Source organism: Aricia agestis, chromosome 5 (assembly GCF_905147365.1).
Source record: "Aricia agestis chromosome 5, ilAriAges1.1, whole genome shotgun sequence".
Classification (NCBI taxonomy): Eukaryota; Metazoa; Arthropoda; class Insecta; order Lepidoptera; family Lycaenidae; genus Aricia; species Aricia agestis.
The window spans coordinates 15,403,443-15,425,929 of NC_056410.1; the positions used below are offsets into that span (position 1 = coordinate 15,403,443).

The 22,487-nt window shown below is 36.0% G+C and overlaps 1 protein-coding gene and 1 long non-coding RNA gene across 2 annotated transcripts; both read right to left on the bottom strand.

Moving 5' to 3' along the window:
- Nucleotides 1-1,397: 1,397 nt before the first annotated feature.
- Nucleotides 1,398-21,431, bottom strand: LOC121727221. The gene is made up of 3 exons (XR_006035629.1): nt 21,422-21,431; nt 10,930-10,939; nt 1,398-1,496 (listed from the first exon to the last, which is right to left on the bottom strand). It is a non-coding gene; the product is annotated as an uncharacterized LOC121727221 (long non-coding RNA).
- LOC121727220 (peptidoglycan recognition protein-like) lies at nt 16,931-21,056 on the bottom strand. Its single transcript, XM_042114926.1, has 4 exons — nt 20,937-21,056; nt 20,215-20,416; nt 18,571-18,686; nt 16,931-17,183 (listed from the first exon to the last, which is right to left on the bottom strand). The coding sequence occupies exons 1-4, from the start codon at nt 20,983-20,985 to the stop codon at nt 16,990-16,992; spliced, it is 561 nt and encodes a 186-aa protein (XP_041970860.1). The 5' UTR covers nt 20,986-21,056; the 3' UTR covers nt 16,931-16,989.
- Nucleotides 21,432-22,487: the final 1,056 nt, after the last annotated feature.

The window sequence follows — 22,487 nt, forward strand, 5'->3', positions numbered from 1 at the left end:
CCACAGAATACAAAATATGTCCGTAACCCGCAGCCCGGTGCAGCTTGAATTTCGAAGTCTGGCAATGAAATGTGTGTCTTTTTATGTAGTAAATAAAGTTTAGTTTTAAATGACAATTATCGTTACACAATAATATTATAATTTACCAGATATCTCAATTCTTGTATAAGTATATATAATTGGTATCTCGGAATCGGCTACAACGACTTTAATGAAATTTAGTATATAAGGGGTTTCGGGGGCGGTAAATCAATCGAGCTAGGAATCATTAATTTTAGAAAATGTAATTTTATTCGTGTTTTGTCGAATACCGAGCGAAGCTCGGTCAAATAGCTAGTTAGTATACTATTAGTTACGTAATCGTTTATTTTTCATTAACTATCGATTAATCATTTTTGAATTCTGGTTTGATATTTTTTATGTTGTGTTCTAATGTCAACCAGATATTAACAAGTTAATAAAACAGTTCTTTTATTCTAAATTGGTCTCCAAATTCCAATCAAATCCTCATAAATACAGGTTTTTTCCGTCAAGGACAGAAATTATTGATATTTCTATTAATATTTTCAAAAGGAATTGAAGCTTAGGCGCTCAAAGCTGACCGCACGTAATATTTTGTCAGCATCGTACGCGCTGTTGGCCGTAGTACGTGCGTCGAACGCACAGCATACTGCATAGTACACGAAATGCGGCGCGTAATGGTGAAGCCAAACGAGCGTAATTCGTGAGTTATGAATAGGGTTGCCAGATGTCCGGTATTTAAGTGTACAGTCCGGTATTTTCGAGGCCAGTCCGGTAAAAAATAAAAGGTCATACCGGACAGAACAAATTGTCCGGTATTTTGAGAAAAATCGGTACTACTGATACCTATATGGTCATACCGGACAGAACAATTTGTCCGGTATTTTGAGAAAAATCGGTACTACTGATATCTAGTTTTAGGTGATTTTAATTATTAGAAGATCCTACCTTTATTTCGTTAAGTAAGTTGTAGAGTTTAATTATTTTTGCGACCTACCATTCCCTCACCTGGCAACCCTAGTTGTGAGTCGCAGAATTTCTGCCGCGTAAATATATTTTCATACAAATCATGACTCACAAAATTACGCTCGTGTGAATCGAACATGACTTTTGTATGAAACTGAATGCAGCAGAATTCTGCCGAACCGAAATTCTGCGACTCACACCTCACACGCTCGTTTGGCTTCGCCCTAACGGTGCGGACGAATGTGCGAGGTTTCACATCATTTTATACAACGAATTCTAAAATGCGGCGCGTTCGGCGCGAGCGTGATGATAAATGTGGTATCATGCAACATGTAGTACCATAAAGTAGTCATGAATAATTTTATTATAAGGTCAAGAATTGAAGATACTATGTCTAGTGTCTTGACTTTATATCCTTCGATCGCGGATTCTTGTAAATCTATTGTTATTCTATTGTTGTCGCGGTCACCGGTGTCCTTATGGAGCTTGATAGGTTAAAAAGCACCCAGCTTCATCTTCATAGCATGTCAGCTAAGATCAGGATAAAAGGTTTTACTACCTAAAAATAAATCTAACTTACTGACTAACCTGAGACCTGATTTACGCCAAAACGTGTAACAAAAACGTTTAAAGGTCACAACTCACAGCACACAATATATCAACTCGGAAAGGGATCAGCACCGTATCGCCTCGAGCCGTTCAATATTGTTTTTATGAAACTGCCTACTGCAACGCACACTAAGTGGAACCGTAACGTAATAGCCTCGCTTCGGAACAGGCTCCGAACCGGGATGCCACGCGAGGACCCGCGTCCACCCGCTTACGGCTCGTCTTGCCCCTTTCCCCTTGCCCCTTTCCCCTTCGCTGAGCCGTAAGCGAGGCGTCGCCTAGCCGTAGCCGAGTTGACGTACAGCCGCTACTGATATACTTTGGTTACGTGCATACGTTAGGTTGACGACTGGTTGACGCCTGGTTGACCCTAACAAAACAAATTCAAAGACAATACTTTAGATTGTGTATAAGCCCCCAGCCTGCCTAGAATACGCCACCGAGATATCTGACTCTACATGTTTTCTCAATGTTTGATGGTTATGTTTGATGGACCCTAACATGACAAACATTTTTTCTCGCGTAGATCTATCATCGAAATAACACATTTTTATAGAGTTTTGTCGAGATAATGTCGAGATTTTGACATTATGAGACGAGTTACTCGTCTCATATGCTAGGCAGGCTGTACACTAGAGTGTAGAGTTCACTGTGAAGGTAGCGGCGCTAACAGGAGTACCTTTTTTATTTTTGTATTAATTCATGACGTTGCGCGCTGGGGCACTTGCCCATACAAATAATTTTGTTTTGCTAATATACATCGTCGTGTTGTGTTTTGTGATGCCTCGTTTTGGTATGAGCAGATATTAGGTCAACATTGTATAATTTTGGAATGAAACCTAGCTAACGTGAATAGTTTTGAAAAACACAATGAGATTTTTGAAACGTGAGGCTGAAGTCTGAACTGCTGATATCCTCGATGATTCAGAAACGCAACGCAGGCAGAGCGACAGCAATATTATTCCATCAGGCGCAGTTTGCTTGACATCTAACACCGTACTCAAGAACGTAAATGACGATTTTGACATAATAAAAAAAAAAAAAATATATATATATATATATATATATATATATATATATATATATATATATATATATATATATATATATATATATATATATATATATATATATATATATATATATATATATATATATATATATATATATATATATATATATATATATATTATATTTTATTATGACTATTCTAGATCTTTTATAATATAAAAATCTGTTTTTAGTCTAAGAAATGAATATATACGACTATTCATCGTCGCCGTTGACCATGTTTTAGTCGTTAGGATTCAACTTGGACTCAAGGACTTATTGACTACAAAACCCTAATACGGAACCCCGAACCAGTAGATTTTTTGTATGGTGATAGGTTATTATTTATTTAATTTAACAATAGCATTGTCGTTACAGATAGAACAATCCATATTTTAGGACCATCAAATCGAAATATTTAATCCTTTCTATCTCTGTTAGCTACATCTTTCGAGAATTTTTGCGGAGGAAATTGATGTTTGTCTTACACCTATTTTCTAACATACCCATTAAAGAATGTACTTATAAATATTATTGACGAAATTTTTTGCACTTCAAATTTATTTTGAAACCGGTCGTGTAATTTGTTAAAATTTATAATTATTTCTGAATATAGTGGAAAAAGAGCACGAGAAATAGTGTTTTAGTGTTCAACATGAATTTCCACCAAGAACCAACAGTACAATCAATTACATATGTTGTTTGTCTTATCAAAATAAAGTTACTCACAAAAATTTTGCTCGATAGGAATCAAGTCAAAAAAAGTTCTAGAGAACCTGTAATACTCTTTTCTACTTAAAAAAAACTACTTTTTTATACTTCTGGCTTGTAGCTCGCGATATGTGGTTAGCAGCTGTTGATCTATGATTAGATAAGTTGATAAAAAATGGATTCAATAGCTTCACGGCGGCAGTCCTCGAGTGATAAAATTGAAACAATTAGTTCAGTATTAAAAAGAAACAGCATTTAGCATTTAAAAAGAAACAGCATTTATCATGTTATTGGCATTACCAAACTTCAAGTTACTAAAGTCACCAGCTTTTTCCGTGGGAGAGCCATGCTTCGGCACGAATGGGCCGGCTCGACCGGAGAAATACCACGGCCTCACAGAAAACCGGCGTGAAACAGCGCTTGCGCTGTGTTTCGCCGACTGACTGAGTTTACCGGAGGCCCAAACCCCTACCCCCCTAGAAATGCCGCAGTTGAAAAACAATTTGCTACCCCAGGAGGGTACCAACTGCATTGGAGAATCCCTCTCTGGACGTCCATGCTCAGTGAACTCCTGGAACTGAACGTGGACGTCCAGGCTGCCCCTCGTATTCTGGGGAGGGCAAAACTGCGCTCCAATCTGCTTGGGGCAAGAGCAAACACACAAAGGCACCCCCCTCGATATTAAACATGGACTTTTGTAAAGCAGTCTTGACTGACTGCTGAGGCGGCGAGAGCTGATATCATCTCTGATATACACACACACTCCAGCTTTGGGTAGAAAGGAGTGCTCGAGGTAATACCCTGGGTGGGAAAGGTATGATGTGTCACTCGGAGATGATATCTGCGTCTCGGTTAAAAAGAGCAAAGCCGGCTTTGCCGTCTCAAGGTGGTAATGGACGGCATTAAGGTTGGAGTGTAATCCCCTGTTATTACAAATACTGCGGCATTTCTAGGGGGGTAGGGAAAGCTGGTGACTTTAGTAACTTGAAGTTTGCTAATGCCAATAACATGATAAATGCTGTTTCTTTTTAAATGCTAAATGCTGTTTCTTTTTAATACTGAACTAATTGTTTCAATTTTATCACTCGAGGACTGCCGCCGTGAAGCTATTGAATCCATTTTTTATCAACTTATCTAATCATAGATCAACAGCTGCTAACCACATATCGCGAGCTACAAGCCAGAAGTATAAAAAAGTAGTTTTTTTTAAGTAGAAAAGAGTATTACAGGTTCTCTAGAACTTTTTTTGACTTGATTCCTATCGAGCAAAATTTTTGTGAGTAACTTTATTTTGATAAGACAAACAACATATGTAATTGATTGTACTGTTGGTTCTTGGTGGAAATTCATGTTGAACACTAAAACACTATTTCTCGTGCACTTTTTCCACTATATTCAGAAATAATCAGCGCTCAGTGCGAAAAGTCCTCTGTTCCCTTGATATCCAAAAGTCGAGTGGGCCTGACGGAATCCCGCCTATTGTGTTGAAAAAGTGTGCTCCAGAGTTGGCTCCGGTCTTGACGCGTCTTTTTCGGCTCTCCTATTCCACTGGCATCGTCCCGGCTTCCTGAAAGACAGCCTTGATGCACCCGATCCCCAAAAAAGGTGACCGCTCAAATCCTTCCAACTACAGACCAATCGCTATAACCTCTCTCTTCTCGAAAATAATGGAATCCATTATCAATAGCCAGCTTCTTCGATACTTGGACGGCCAGGGATTGCTAAGCGACAAACAATACGGGTTCCGTAAGGGTCGCTCGGCTGGTGATCTCTTGGCATACCTGACTCATCGTTGGGCTCAGGCAATTGAGTCGAAGGGAGAGGCATTGGCTGTTAGTTTGGATATTGCGAAGGCCTTTGATCGGGTTTGGCATAAAGCGCTGCTATCGAAGCAGCAGAAAATATCAAATAGACGGGTGAGCTGGCTCAGTATTATCCTATCAATCCCTAAGCGGCAGCCGGCTGCCGCATAACAATTGAAAATCTATTGTGTCTGCGATACCCACGATGGAGGTGTTAAGGAACAGATACCATAACGTCGTAAGATTAAGCATAATCACATTAGAAAGTAAAAGGTGGTACGATCGAAAACGGTTTACAATTTACAGCAGTTCCTTTATTGCCCAGCTGTAACCTTATATTATAAAGTTTTAAAGTGTTTAACAATGAACATTAACTGTTGATAAAAGTAAAAACAAGAATTATTTACTTTATACTATTAACAAAAAGGTTGTACGAAGCTACGTTTTACTTTTAATCAGAGTTTTCCTTCGATCACTAGTATACAAGATGCACAGTCCGCGGCAAAAAACGACCTCACTAAAAGAGCACCAAACGCAACATTCTGGTGGACTTTCGATTTAGTAGTGCTCGAACGCTCCGCTGGGAAACATGTCCTAGTGCTCGTTCAACAATTGTAAAAATCATACGTTTAAAACGCAAAAAAAGGATGGAATTTCATATTTCCGGTAAGTATTAATTTTATCCTAATATATTTCATACAATTGTATTATAAATATTTGTATTTCGTTAAGAAATCAACAAAAAACAGTTTTAAAATTAAGTTGTAAATAAATCAACACGAGGTATAAACCATCTCAATTGCGAATACTCATACTAAAGGTACTTATCGTAGTTTATCATGCCCACTTGTAATGTTCCGGTTATACACTGTGTTTCTGTTCCATTTGGTGGAGTCGCTATTAATTATTATTTATTTTATTGAGGAATATATATTTTTTAGGTTTCCTCGAGATCCAGTTAGATGTGGAGATTGGATATCAGTTATAGCACGGAGAAGATGCGAACAATTTTTCAAGCCGACTTTAGCGAGCGTTGTATGTTCTAAGCATTTATATTCAATGTATACACGTATATTTTAGTTAACTATAAAATTAAACATATTAGAACAACATAATATTACAAGTAAAAATAATTACTCCACACTTTATACATTAAACTTTGGAAAAATGGACTATTAAAATTATTACAATCAACAAAAAATGTTGAACTTTTTTTTATTCATTAAAAATTAAAATATGTCGTATATATATGTATATATATATATATATATATATATATATATATATATATCAAACTCTTCATTAAATTGAAGTTTAATCATCATTAAAAATTAAAATATGTCTCTGAGTGCAGCAGTTCGTCAAACGAGCAAACGGGTCACCTGCTGAACGCCAACTACCGTCACCCATGGACACTCGCAACATCAGAAAAGTTGGAGGTGCGTCGCCAGCCTCAAAAAATAATAATGTAAATAAACATTTTTTTTTAAATGTACTCGTAAAATAAACTTACTTTAATCAAAGTAATTCTTCTAGTGTTTGCTGAACAGAAAATACTTCGAATTCAACACTCAACTATTTCAAGGAATGGAAACTCTTTCCCCGATATCGTAGAAAACGGTATCTGCCTGCTGTCTTCTTTTAAATGCAGCTGCCTTGCAGATGCTCATTATTCTCTTAGGTACTATATTTATAATTTACTTCTTGCAATGTACAATGGTTTTTACTAAAAATTTGTTAAGCGGATACACCAGGGAGGGAGGGCGAGAGAAATTGAAAATAGGTATTTGAAAATGTATTGCTGTCTCACCAATCTCAAGTCTCCCACCGCAAGCGCGATAGAGACAACACGACAAAAGTTCTAATAAAAGAACAGAAAATCTTCGGTTCGTTGTCCGCTGATTCCTTCTCCAAAACTTAACCGATTTAAGTACTTTTTTCATTAAGAATTAAAGCAAGGCTTGAGCTGTGTTCCTATGTTTTATTATTTTTTTTGTATATTTTAGCCAGTTTTGTTTTCTGGGTGTTTGAACACAGAGGAAAATCTGGCCATTTTTTTGGGTTTTTGGACATTCTTATCTTTTTTAATAATAAAATTATGAAAAAAAAAAACATAGGGACATGCTAATAGTGGCCATAGATATTCAGGAAAAAATCATAACTCTACCGACATTATCCAGGGAGGAAACAGGGGACAACGTTTGTATGGAAAAACGGCGGTGTGGACTCCTCTTAAGTACTTGATTTTTCCCGAAAATTCCGTCTAGCAAGAATTCGTTTTTAAAAAAACTTAAACTTTATTCTGCAATAAAAACTATCCTAGTATATCCATCGATCGAATCGAAGAAGAAACAGAACGCATTTATTTATTACTAGCTGTTGCCCGCGACTTCGTCCGCGTGGACTTCAGTTTATAGCGCGCGATGTCAACAAAATTGGTGTCAAAAGCTTTTATAAAAAAACCCTGGTACCCCTTAAATCAATACAGCTGTGCAGTGTGCAAACAATAAGTACTTCATTTTTGTATGTTAAACTTTATATATTATGCCAAATTTTAAAGCTTATTTAGCCCCCCCAATTACACAACTTTACCCATAAACTATTTATCATTGATAGGTTTAGCCCCAATTTCACCAACGTCTGTTAGTGTTAACAGCTTGTTAAAATATCCTGTCTTCTCTTTCATTCATATGAAAAACGAAACAGCTAACGTGATACTAATTCGAGCATTAACTTTAACAGTCGTTGGTGAAATTTGGTCTTAAGGTTACGTCACTGCCTGCACAGATAAAGTACTGAGTTATTTAATACCGTAGAATAGATATAACAATCGAAAAAAATCGAGATTTAAATGTAAGATGATACCACCTCTTATAGAAAGACTTTTGAGCAAGCGTCAGCGCGATGTAGAAGACGCACGGCGCCATCTATTATGAATTTTTTGAACAAATTTACGACCCTTACAACCCTTTTTTCCAGTAAAAAAGTAGCCTATGTCCTTTCTCAGACTTTAGACTATCAGTATACAAAATTTCATTACAATCGGTTCGGTAGTTTTGGCGTTTGGCGTGAAAGCGAGACTGACAGACAGACAGACAGACAGAGATACTTTCGCATTCATAATATTAGTACAGATTATGTGCACACTGCACAGCTGTTTTTGGGTATTTTGATTAATTAAGGGCCGCGCTACACCGGAATGGCAGCCGCGAGGCGAGCACTTTCAGCGCTGCCATTCCGGTGTAGCGCGCTGCGCGGCCCTAAGAGGGGTACCACTTACCAGGGTTTTAAAAAGTTTTTAAATTTGACACAAATTTTGTTGACACCGCGCGCTATAAACTAAAGTCCACGCGGACGAAGTCGCGGGCAACAGCTAGTTATGAATAAAAACAATAATCTACACTACTATTATAAAGAGGAAAGATTTGATTTTTTGTTTGTTTGTTTGTTTGTTTGAGTCGAATAGGCTCCGAAACTACTGGACCGATTTGAAAAATTCTTTTACCATTGGAATCCTGCATTATTTCTGCTGAACATAGGCTAATTTTTATTTTGGAAAAATATAAGGTTCCGTAAGATATTTGGGATTTTCGGACGCAAGGTTTAAAAAATCAACCAGAAAAGTTACTTATTTTGCGTACGCTGCCTAAACTATAAAAGATAGAGGCATAAAATATTCTAAGTAATTATAGATATTTTAAATATCTACAAAAAAGTCCGCGACACACTATACCTATCTATGTTGAGTGAGGCACAATAACCATTTTTTTATTAAAAAATCTAGAATTTTTTTGGACTATATTTAAATGCGTTTATTTAAATCATGCTATTGACCCTTATCAAAATAAATTATTTCATCACTAAGTACAGTTAATGTAGATAATATTTGGTCTTTGAATGATTAAAATTGGACGTTTGGTTTTAATGTTATGGCGAAATTAAAATATTACGATTTCTGCTGCACGTTGCGAATTGGGCGTCAAGGAGCGATGCGCGGGTGTGCGTGCGGTAGGGGAGAGATTTAATTATCAGTGCCACAGACTCGCCCGGAGAGTCCACGTAAATATTACCTCGATCGTGGGAATCGCAGACACAATAGATTTTCAATAGTTATGCGACAGCCGGGTGCTGCTTTATTGATTTGATATAGACTATCGTGCTTCATTATTATAATCCTAATTTCAAAAAAGCTTTAAAAGTTATGACTACGAAAGTAATATTTTTAGAACTTTTTAAAATAAGTTTTGAATGACTATTATTTTTGATTGCTATTATAATTAATTAATTTCTTTAACTATAAATCTCCAATAGCGGCAGCCGGCTGCCAGCATAACAATTGAAGATCTATTGTGTCTGCGATACCCACGATGCCGATGCACGATGGAAGTATTAATGCATATTTTTTAATCCACACTATTTCTGCTGAATATAGGCTATATTTAATGAGAGAAAAAAGGGAACCGTATTAAGTGTTAATAATTGTGTGAAAAATCTACCAAAATATTCCTTCTTGCTTATGCTTTATAAATTATAGACTATACTTACTTATCGCAAAGTGATGTACTATAGTCTTATAGTTCTGCAGGTAAGGATAAAATAATCAAACATAACACTTAAAATATAAAAATATAAAAAAAAATACAATAAAAATGTGTTATATGTACATAATAATTATAATATAGTAGTTGCAGGCTAAATAATGTAAACTATTTTTATGTTCTGCTTAACTTAAAGATTGACTACCTTTATTTAAAAAAAAAAATTTAAAAACCAATGTCCACCCGTGCGAAGCCGGGCCGGGCCGCTAGTATATAATAAAGTAGGTATGATTAGTTCTGTTATAATAATGAAGTAAAAAATAAAGCGCCATCTGTTTTCATATATTAGAATTAAAATGTAAAAATATTTTCTGGATGGAATATAGGCCAACACAACACACTCGAACTCCTTAGAAATGCAGTAGGAGTTCTATAAGATAAGATAGATTGATTATTATTATAGCAAGTGATAATATTATTAAACATAATATTCTAACGTATTAAAAACTATAAACAAAAACATAATAACTAATAAGTATGATTAGTTCTATGTTACAACGAAGTAAAAAAAAGCGCCATCTGTTGAATCGTATTAGAACTAAAATGTTCATTGCATCGCGTCGATATATTTCTGGATTTTTTATAATATTATACATAAAATATATTTAAGATTTTTGAAATATTATTTTAATACACATCCAAGACCCAGGAACATTGAAAACTTTTTGTTCCGCCTGCGGGACTCGAACCCAGGACCCCCGGGATGAGCGCTGGCCACGCGCAATGCGAAGTAATTTTCATCGATATTTTCATGGAAATAAGATATTTTCCCACATCAAAATGTAGCCTATGTCCTTTCTCAGACTCTAGAATAACTGTGTACAAAATTTCATTGCAATCGGTTCAGTAGTTTTGGCGTGAAAGCGAGACAGACAGACAGACAGACAGACAGACAGACAGAGATACTTTCGCATTTATAATATTAGTATAGATTTTAGTGTGGATGGTAATTAAATTATCTTATCTGACTAGTTTTTATTGTTCAAAGCCCGACACCCGACTTAAGATGTAATATTTTGTATTATAATTTATATTCAAAAACTTAAGATGTAATGTTTTGTAGTACTATTTATACCCTCTTCTTCTATCAAAGCAAATATTTAGTTAACATATTGCCGTTCAAATTTTTTAAGAGGGTAATTAAATGAACAAAGGTTTAAAACATTTGTTACAAAATAATTTCTGCATATTTTATGAGTTACAAGAATATGTTTTTTCGTATAAAGTAGTAGCACAATAGACATAACTACCAGTAGTTCGACTGCAAAGAAACGGACAGGTTTCAATATCTGTCAAATTCGTCGGGTTTCACTAGGATTATAAACGGAATGTGCCTCGCGCTGGCTGATATAATTAATGTTTAAATATTTAAAACAAAGATTTCAAAATTGGATTCTAACAATTTTAATCGCATGTGCCAAAACACAAACAACAATACGACCAAAGAGGAACACGTCCAGCGAATATGTCATAGTTTTAAATTCGTAGGTAACAAGTTAACAACCCTAGCGACGATTTTCGTCATAATACGTCAAATTGAAAAATTTCAACATCAGTTCCACGTCGGCATACTCTATCATTCCGTCTACTCTGGTAGTAGTTGGGGTAAGGACACCCCAAATAAAACTTTATACTTTTAGGAAATTGTGGAACTTGTAATGTTGACATACAATTTCCGATAGTATTCAGATTAGCATTTTGTATGTAAGGAAAGTAGGAAATACATAAAGTTCTGCAGTGCGGCTGGCTACGTGCCAGCTCACAAGAAAAATCATCGCATAATAATTATTGAATAAAATCAGCCTATTGCGAGTCGGACTCGCGCTAAAGGTTTCCGTACCGTTATAAAGGAAATATAGGCCAAAAATTGTGTTTTTGTAGGGGAGCCCCCCTTCAATTTTTATTTTATTTTAATATTATAATTAAATATTAAAGTGCTTATTATATAATAAAGGACTTTGTGAAAAATTCAAGTACCCTAGCTATTGCCATTATTGATATAGAGCAAAAAAGGCCGTTTAATTTTATTTTATTTTCAGTATTTGTTGTTATATAGCTATAGCGGTTCTTGAGTTACAACCTAAAGACAGACAGACAGACGGACGGACGGACGAACGGACGGACGGACGGACGGACGGACGGACGGACGGACGGACGGACGGACGGACGGACGGACAGACGGACAGACGGACAGACGGACAGACATCGAAGTCTTAGTAATAGGGTTTCACCCTTTGGGTATGGAACTCTAAAAATTATTAAAACAAATAATTGTATAGCATAATAAAAATTTTCTATAGAAAGTCAGTTTTTTGTTACACTAAAAGCTTGGTTAGATTTTAAGTATAAGGATAAGATACTCGTATCATGTAGGTACATAATAAAAAATTAAACATTTTTATTTTGCTAACATTTTCACGGACAAAGTTTCGAATTAGGATTAGATAAGTATTAAGTAGTAAGAGTTATATAATTATTTATCGAGTTTATAGTGTAGAGTGTGCAAAAAAATATAAATAAATTGAATATGTATAATAATAAAGCATACATAATATAATAAATCATACATAATATACTATTAGAATATTAAGTCTAAAAGAGTTCGAACCTTTTTGTATGGAGCGTGGCATACCTAATTAGTTTCAAGTACTTACTTAAGAGTCCATATACGAAATTTTGCCGATTTCGCTGATTTAACAGACGTGATTTAACAGTTAAAATACAGTATTTCTATAAGTTTTAATGCACAACATGTAAGATCATATTTTCAATTATAATCTAATGTTGGAGCTAGATTTTTTTTAAAAGTATTTTTAGATAATCCAACTCAAACCCGCGACAGTTTTGTGATTTTTGCTGTAAAAGGTTTAGAGTATCACCTGTTTATGGATTGTATTGACGTCTTAACGGTATAAAAAAAATACAATGTACTGTTGAGAAAGTCGTCTATACAATGTTGGAATTACTTTTTACCACTTTAATATGAAATAGTTGAGTAAAAAATATGTAACTCGGCAAAATTTTAGAGAAAATGGGCAAAGAATTGCTGTTAATTTCGGCAACTTGGAGCTGTAATTCATAAAAAGAAAACGACAGAAATAATCTATAGCTTTGAATCGTATTTTTGGCACAATTTGTTTTTTTTTTCTTTTTTCTCGAATTGGATAGAATTTTATCTATAAGGGGAATAGGGTAATAGGGCAGGGGAGGGTAGGGAAGAGAATATGGTAGGGGATTGGGCGGTGGGCCTCCGGTAAACTCACTCACTCGGCGAAACACAGCGCAAGCGCTGTTTCACGCCGGTTTTCTGTGAGCCCGTGGTATTTCTTCGATCGAGCCCGCCCATTCGTGCTGAAGCATGGCTCTCCCACGTCACAACCATACAAAAAAAAACTAGCTGTGCTACGAAACTCTACCTATATTGCGCGTGGCCCGACACGTAGGTACTTGGCCGGTTTTTTTATTTGTATTTTCTAAACTATCTATTTTCATCATCAAAAAATCAATGCACACTATGAGGGCACTTTTGAGATTGACGGCTCCCGGACCATAAGTACATTTATATTCTTTTTGATAATTTAAAATGAATTATATTATGTTAGGTTAATTTTAAAGTTCTATGTGTAATTTAAATGAAACTGTGATTCTATTGTTAGATATCTGATAGTATATAATATATTTTTTGATTTTGAAATAAATGACATTTCTTTACACAGAATATTTTTTTATTTCTTCTTGTTATCACTTTTCTATACGCCAGTATAAATAAGTGATAAGACTAAAATATTTAATAAATTCATGGTACGAATCCACCTATACCAAAAAAGAATTCGTCGTTTCATACCACTCCAAGCACCGCGGTACGAAACAGGCAATTCAAAAACAGTACCTACTTCGCTGTTTCATACCGTGGTATGAAAAATATGTGGTATGAAACGGGAAGGACCCGAAATACGTTCAATTTCAATGGACCACTAAAAATTCTGTTTTCATCTTAGGTTAGAACACTGAACAATGCAGGCTGTTCCCCTGATTATAATTAAAACTCAAGAACACACGCGGGCACGCGCAATATAGGGTTCCGTAGTACCACTAGTTTTTGCAAATTTTTCTATGGTCAATGAATGTTCATATTTATAACGTGTTTTACACCACTAACAACATCATCTTAGTTACGTTGAAAGGAATTTGAACGAAAATTTCCTTTAAACTTCGCCGAATACATTTTTTTAGTTGATCGACTATAACTCAAAAACTTATGAAGTCTTCTTAGCCGTGATAGTTTTCCTTTTAAATTCAGCATATTTCTTACTCCCGTGAATTTTTTCACATTTCCAGAAGTAACCGTTTAGCTGGTAGAGGGGGGTGGAGGGGGGACTGGACTCTAACGATTTTTTCCACTTTAAAACTTAATATTTCACAAACGGATCCCTAAATCGGAAAATGATCTTTGAATACTCAAAATATTTTTAGCTGCCGAAAAACTACTCAAAGATAATGTAAAGGAATGTAATGTCAATTTTAAGTTTAGAGAGATTGACCACAAAGACATTATTGATACTTTTAAATTATTAAACATTAAGAATACCACCGATCTTTGGGGCTTGTCTACAAAAATTATTAAATCAGTAATTGACATCATAGCTCCTCATCTAGCAATGATTTTTAATAACTGTATAGAGAATGGTGTTTTTCCTGACTTAATGAAGCACAGCAAGGTTATACCTTTATTTAAAGCGGGAATTAAGTCTGATCCGACAAATTACAGACCTATATCGATTTTACCGACTCTTAGCAAAATATTTGAAAAAAATATTTTAAAACAGCTATTGGTACACTTTAATTCAAATAATTTATTACCCGAAAAACAATACGGTTTTACTAAGGGTCGTTCCACAACGGATGCTGGTATAGGTCTTCTATGTAGTATATTTGAAGCTTAGGATGCTTGGGAAGCTCGCAGGATGCCTTAGGTGTCTTCTGTGACCTCTCTAAGGCCTTCGACTGTGTCGAGCATGCTACATTGATTAGGAAATTACACCACTATGGCATAAGGGACTCAGCACTCAACCTTTTGACATCTTACCTCAAAAATAGGACTCAAAGGGTTGAAATCAATAATAAGAGATCAAATGGAACCAAAATAGAATTAGGTGTCCCACAGGGATCTATTTTAGGCCCATTTCTTTTTCTCATCTACATAAATGACCTACCTTATCCAGTTAAGGGTAATGATAATGAAATAGTACTTTTTGCTGATGACACTTCACTTATTTTTAAAGTGAAGAGACAACAGTCTAATTACGACGAGGTAAACAGTACTCTTTCAAAAATAGTACATTGGTTTAATGTTAATAATTTACTTTTGAATTCTACGAAAACTAAATGTTTAAAGTTTACTTTGCCCAATGTACGGCAAGTTCAAACCAATGTACTATTGAATGATGAGAAAATGAATTTGGTGGACACTACTGTATTTTTAGGTACACTAGATAGTAAATTACAGTGGGGTCCTCATATTGCTAAACTTGCAGATAGACTCAGTTCTGCAGCATATGCAGTCAGAAAGATTAGGGAAATTTCTGACGAAGACATTGCACGATTAGTATACTTTAGCTATTTTCACAGTAGAATGTCATATGGTATCCTTTTATGGGAAAACGCTGCCGATATTAATACTATCTTTGTGCTGCAGAAGCGAGCTATACGTTCGATTTACAAAATGTCTACATTTGAATCTTTGAGAGAAAAGTTTAAAGAAATTGGTATTCTGACAGTAGCTTCTCAATACATTTTGGATAATGTAATACATATTAGAAAAAATATATGTAAATTTAAAGCCAAAGGTGACATTCATTGTAGAAACACCAGAAATAAGTACAAGCTAGATTTGCCAGTGATCAGACTTAGTAAAGTCAGTAAATCTTTTAAAGGTCAATGTATACGCCTTTTCAATAAAATCCCAGAAAACGTCCAAAATCTTTCCATTAATAAATTTAAGAAAGTAGTCAAAGAGCGTTTGTGTGCCAAAGCCACTAAAAATAAGGTCAATGATTTCATAAACGATGGCACATCTTGGGAGTAGGATGGCTGCTTACAAGGCTACTTCTACATTATTGTACATGACTTACTATGTATGTATGTTGACATTGTATAATTTTAAGTTACAGCATTGTAAATTTTATTTAGATAGATGTGTAGGGAAGGTACCATAAAAAAAAAATTTTTTTAAGATTTCATGTACTATTTTGTCGGCATCATAATATGTGCATTCATGCCAAATTATAGCTTTGTACTACAGACTACATTATATTCTATACGCTATACCTATCTCTATGCATAATATAATGACCTTGAAAATACTGGTTAATAGTATTTTTAACAAAATTCTAATTGGTCTAGTTTTTTCTTAAAAAAACGGGATAAATAGAACTTTATAACGCACGAACTAACATTAGAGTAAGTATAAAAAATATGATTTGTATATTCTTTAAGGTTTAACAACTTTCTGACTCGTTTTGTGGTGCGAACCATATAGTCAGAGTTTCCTAGAACATTTTTTTTCTTATCTACTGTCAAGCTAATTTTTTGTGAGTCGCGTTATTTTGATAAGACGAACAACGTTTTTATCTGCGAAAAATCTCAAAAGTGGTAGGTAGTATTTGCTCATTTTTCACTCATTATTCAAAAAAGTTTAGAACTATGAAAATGGAAAAAATTAAAATACTGACCTCCCACAAAAAGGTCAAACTTGCATTAAAATTTGTTGAGAAGAATAAAAAATCTAAGCATACTAAAGGACAGGTAACAAAGAGCGATGATTTATACCATGTTAATTAGCTAGGTATCTTTTTTCCAGATTCAGCACTTGATTACATTGCAAAATAGTCTAAGGGATAGATAGCCTTCTAGATGCCACTCTGTTTTTGGGCATTGACACCTTATATTTATTATGTTATTTCCACGTCATTTCAGGCTAGATCAAAAAGAACGAAGTTAAATACATAATATTTTATTGTCATTTGGTAATGGTATGGAAAATACAGCAGGGCCTGTAGACAAATGGCAAAGCGCTAACGCGAACGCTAACGCTAGCGCTACAAAATGTATGCGATTTGACATAAGTCATCGCTTCGCTAGCGAATACTAATGTCAAATCCATACATTCGTTAGCGTTAGTGTTAGCGTTTTGCCACTTGTCTACGGGGGCTGGCTTTTCTTCGTCCATACAACTACAGGCCTCTGATGTCACTGACCCAATGGGGCCAAGTTTCGATGACCCTCTGCAGTTCAGCTCCAGGACTAAGCGTGGGGACCAGCTGCTGATGGCCCACCAGCTTGTAGCTGAAGCCGAGCCGCTTCTTGTGCATTCCACACACAATCAACTCCTGGGCCGCTCTAATAGCTTCGGGCGTTGGACGTTTATCTAGAAAATGATAATAAGCTAAATTCAAATATTTCCTTCTAAGTTGATAATTACTAAGTTGAAACATTTCGACGCTGTCATTGATTATTATCTTATACTTACTATACTCCACTCGGTCTAACTTGTCGCCAGCGGTTATTGACCCCCTGTCAAAAATCCCACCTTCCATATAAACCGCGATTGACAATGAAGTGTCAGATATTGTCAATTGTGGTTTTATATGGAAAATGACAAGTTTTTGACAGGGAGTCAATAACCGCTAGCGACAAGTTAGCCCGAGTTGAGTATGGCGATCTACGAATATTTTAAGACCCCAAAGTTCAGCCCCCAGGAAAATTAGCCCAATCCGTTCAGCCGTTTTCGAGTTTTTTCGTTACTAATACAATTGAAAATTCATTTTTATATACATATATAGATATAAAATTCTCGTATTACAATGTTAGTTGCCGTACTCCTCCGAAACGGCTTTACTGATTTTTACCAAATTTTATATGCATATTTAGTGGGTCTGAGAATCGGCTACTGGCTGCTTTTTTAACCGACTTTCAAAAATGAGGAGGTTAAATAATAGTAAATTTAAAATTATTACAACTCGAGACTGACGGTGACCATTGTGCGACGGAATAGCGATGGACGTTGCCATGGTGCCATACTATTATTTAGTCACTTCAATAAAATAATATGTGGGAGAGCCATGCTTCGGCACGAATGGGCCGGCTGGACCGGAGAAATACCACGTTCTCACAGAAAACCGACGTGAAACAGCGCTTGCGCTGTGTTTCGCCGAGTGAGTGAGTTTACCGGAGGCCCAATCCCCTACCCTTTTTCCTTCCCTACCCTCCCCTATTCCCTTCCCTTCCAATCCCTATCCCCCCTATTACCCTATTCCCTCTAAAAAGGCCGGCAACGCACCTGCAGCTCTTCTGATGCTGCGAGTGTCCATGGCCGACGGAAGTTGCTTTCCATCAGGTGACCCGTTTGCTCGTTTGCCCCCTTATTTCATAAAAAATAAATACTTTATATGCCGGGACAGCTAGTATTAATATACATTGTCAGACATTGTCATACGCCGCCGTCGCTTCCGCGGTCCGCCCCGCTGCCGCTGATTTCAAGACTGAAGCCTAATTTTTTACTTCTACTATGTCTACAATTAATAATAATATTATTATAAGGATCCCAATTCCTACATCTCGAATATCGATCCCAACAGCCTAAGAAAGATCAAATGAGAATTGGAGCTCATAAAACTTCGAGCGATGGCCGTTTTTCACTTGCGATTGAGACGGCCAGCGACGGTCGTTGCTTTTTTTTAATCGACATTCGAGTTTTGAGAATTCGAACCCTGGATCATTCAGTCATTAGAGGTTTTTTTTTTTTCAGAACTTACATCTGAAATCTCCCATGAAGGAAATGGCTACAGATCTGTTGTTGTATCCCGCCGTGTGTGCTCCCTCTCTCCATCCTGAGCCTTCGTACACTTTACCATTGCCTCCAATGAGGAACCTGAAATTTTATTATACTATAAGTCAGCCTAGCGCAAGTCTGGACTAAAGTTGATCCCTAATTAAATAATAAAATTGAACCTCCTGTTCTAATTTACGACATAGAATGCTTATTATTTTACTATTTACAAGCTATTTTAGTCCGCATGACAGAATGAAATTCCACTATTACTACTTATCGCTGCTTGTCTATGGAAATAATATATTATCAGCGTCTCTTTTCAGAGTCAATTTAATCAAGTGAAGGGAGCTGGATATTATAAATTATTTCCTTTGCGTGAACAACGGTCAAAGTAGCTAAAAGTGAATTCTCTATCTGGCGACCGTACTTTAGTAGTTGTTTTCATTTCATGCATATTGGAAATTGGCCTTAAAGTTTTAAAAGGTTATACATATATAATTTTATAAGCCGTAGGCGTACGAAAACATAAACAACCCTTGCGTTGTGTTCGGGCGATCGATCCCATGAACTTGACTTTCACTCTGAGGGCATTCATTTTCATTTCAATTTTCTACCAAACTTATTCGAGGCTGGCGAACATTTTATTACATTATTCTCATAAGCTTCAATATTAAGTATATTATATTATTTATTTACTTAAAAGCAATAAAATACTCTATTTAATAAAGCACTTTATAAAATTTCGAGTACGGTAATGCATGTTTTATTTACTGGTCTGTCTAAAAATCTGAAAACGACATCAGTGCTATAGCTATACAATAATTATGAAATTTGCCCAATGCAATAGAATCAGAGGGGTTAGTGCGAGTTTTATTCGATCATACGCATCGAGCGCGTAAACGCGAATTTGTATGGGATCAAAGCAGTATCCACGTTAGCCAGTAGATGGCGCTGCTTTGATCCCATATAAATTCGCGTTTACGCGCTCGATGCGTATGATCGAATAAAACTCGCACTAACCCCTCAGTAACATAAAATCTGCGATGCCGTATAAAATTATTAGTTACCATTAGTGCCTTGGTAATCCATACTTCCATTATACTAGTCCATACTTCCATACTTCCATACTAATATTATAAATGCGAAAGTGTCTCTGTCTGTCTGTCTATCTGTCCGTCTGTCTGTCTATCTGTCTGTTACCTCTTCACGCCCAAACCACTGAACCGATTTTGCTGAAATTTAGTGTGGAGATACTTTGAGTCACGGGAAAGGACATAGGATACTTGTTATCCCGGATAAATGTACGGTTCCCGCAAGATAAACTAATTTTGGCGCAACGGAATTGCGGGCGTCATCTTGTTGCTATATAATTGTGCTGAGTCGTATACAAATTTGTTTGGGGGCCCTTAGGAAAGGTTACCTATTTTACTTTACTCATATTTTGAGAAATAAAAAGAAATGGAAAGTTTATTAATTTTGGCAAATAACCTGGGCCCCTGTGGCCCCCCCGGCCACAGGGGCCCAGGTTATTTATGATATTGCACATAAATGATATGGCACATACGGCAGTAGCTACGCCCCTGCAGTCTGTACCTAACTTTACGTTGATAAGCGAAAAGATACTCACGATATGGCAATATCAATGAATCCTGTGCTCTGCTGGTGAGCTCGTATGGCCCTCAGGCTTCGGACACACTCCTCGTCGGTGATGCACTCCGTAGTGACGGTGTGCTGGATCACCACCAGGTTCACAGGACTTGGCAGCCATTCTGTTCGCTTGGAGGAGGACCCGCCCCATACTTCTATCGGTGTGACTCCACATTCGTTCGCTGAAAGTTTTATTAGAATCAAATATTGTTTTGGGCTTGCTACATTTTTAGCAAAGATATATCAAGGCATATCTATTTGCCTTGATATTTTACGTGATATGATTAGATCTAAATATGATACCATTTAGCTATATTTCAGCTAATTAGACGATGGTTTTATATAACGAATGACCATATTATTATTTAAATATAATTGTACTATGTTATTCACAAAAATGCACGATAAACTATAATGTTATTAGATCGTTAACAATTATTTGGCATCTTTTCATATTTTCTCAAGCTAAAGGCGCGACGGCATGCACCTGCGCTGCAAAGACAGAGTTCCTTATTAAACCGCATTTTAATTAAAACTTGAATAAGATGCTTATTACAATTTAAGACGATTTACCTTATTAATCACGAACTAAACACTTTCAGAACAATTCGTAACTGTTACGAGTTTACCAAAACACAAATTTGCAAATAGATTAAAATTTAGACGAATGTTTACACTAGCAAATAATACAAACAGTCTTACCGAACACTGTTTTCAACACAGCAATTGTAAATAACAAATAATACTTCATTTTGAAAGTATAATATATAATTAATGAATCAGTTATTAGCAATGCTGATTAAATTATGCCGGAGGCTACTGCTGAAATCAGTATTTATAAAGGCTAAAGGGACTGCCCCCAGAGCTACCCTGATAACATGCGGATGCTCCTGATAACAGACTTTGTGGTCATTTCATATCAATATTGACCATTATTCCCGAGCTACTGGGGAACGGGATTTCCCAACAGACCACTCCTATTGTTATTAAAGAAAATTTTGTGCTTCCTCAAAGTGACGAGCATAATAATAAGCTGATAATGTACCATAGGTTTAAATAGTATACTATAAAAGTCATATTATATATAATTTTTCTACCAATGTTTACCATAAATATTTTTGATGGTAACTGCTGTTGCCCGCGACTTCGTCCGCGTGGACTTTAGTTTATGGCTGTTGTTCCCGTACATCGATTGAATAGTTTACGCGAAAATTATAAAAGTTTATGGTTTTTTTTATGAAATAAGGGAGCAAACGAGCAAACGGGTCACCTGATTGAAAGCAACTACCGTCGCCCATCGGCACCCGCAACATCAGAAGAGCTGCTGGTGCATTGCCGGCCTTTTAAGAGTTAATACTTAATACGCTCTCTTCTTGGTTTGCAGGTCGTATAGGTCCGGAAATACTGCTGGTCACAGTTCGTTCCAGAGTTTTACAGTGCGCGGCAGAAAGTTACGCGAGAAACGCACAGTGGAAGACTGCCACTTATCGGTTCCCGCACTCATAATATTGTGCGGGAACCGTACATTTTCCAGGACAAAAAGTATCCTATGTCCTTTTCCGGGCCTCAAAATATCTATGTACTAAGCAAAATCGGTCCAGCCGTTTACGCGTGATGTCGTGACTAAGGGAAATATCCCTTCAACATAATTTATATACCTACATCCTCGTTAAGGAATTTTAAAATTATCGTCATCTTAACGCGTCACGCGAGAACATCCAGAAGTAGCCCCACATATTATGCACTTATTTTTGCAATATGGCCGACACAGTTGAAGGGATATGGATTCATTTATATTATTATTTATTATACATATATAGATACTGGCTTATTAGTTATTTTTTAGATTTCATTTTAATCAATCCTATTGATATCGATTAAATCTATATGAAATCATAGATAAACTTGAAGCATTATTAATTGAATGACTAACTGCGCCAAAAAATGTAATTACATACTAGCAGAGACAATATTTTCCTTTGTCTATGATGTACTTATACTAGTAAGTACTAGTTTTACAGTTTAGTTATTGAACAATCCTGCAAGGATATTTTGCGTGCATCAAGGGTAGATAACAATAATCAAGTGTCACTTAAAATGCATATTTTGTAACACCCGCACTTCCAATCATTTTAATGTCCTTCAATTATTATTATTATCAGTTGACAATGAATTCAGGTTTCATTTTGACATGCAGTTTGGCATTTACAGCTCCATGACAATGTCATTCAAGTGTCGAAAGATCCTTGCAGT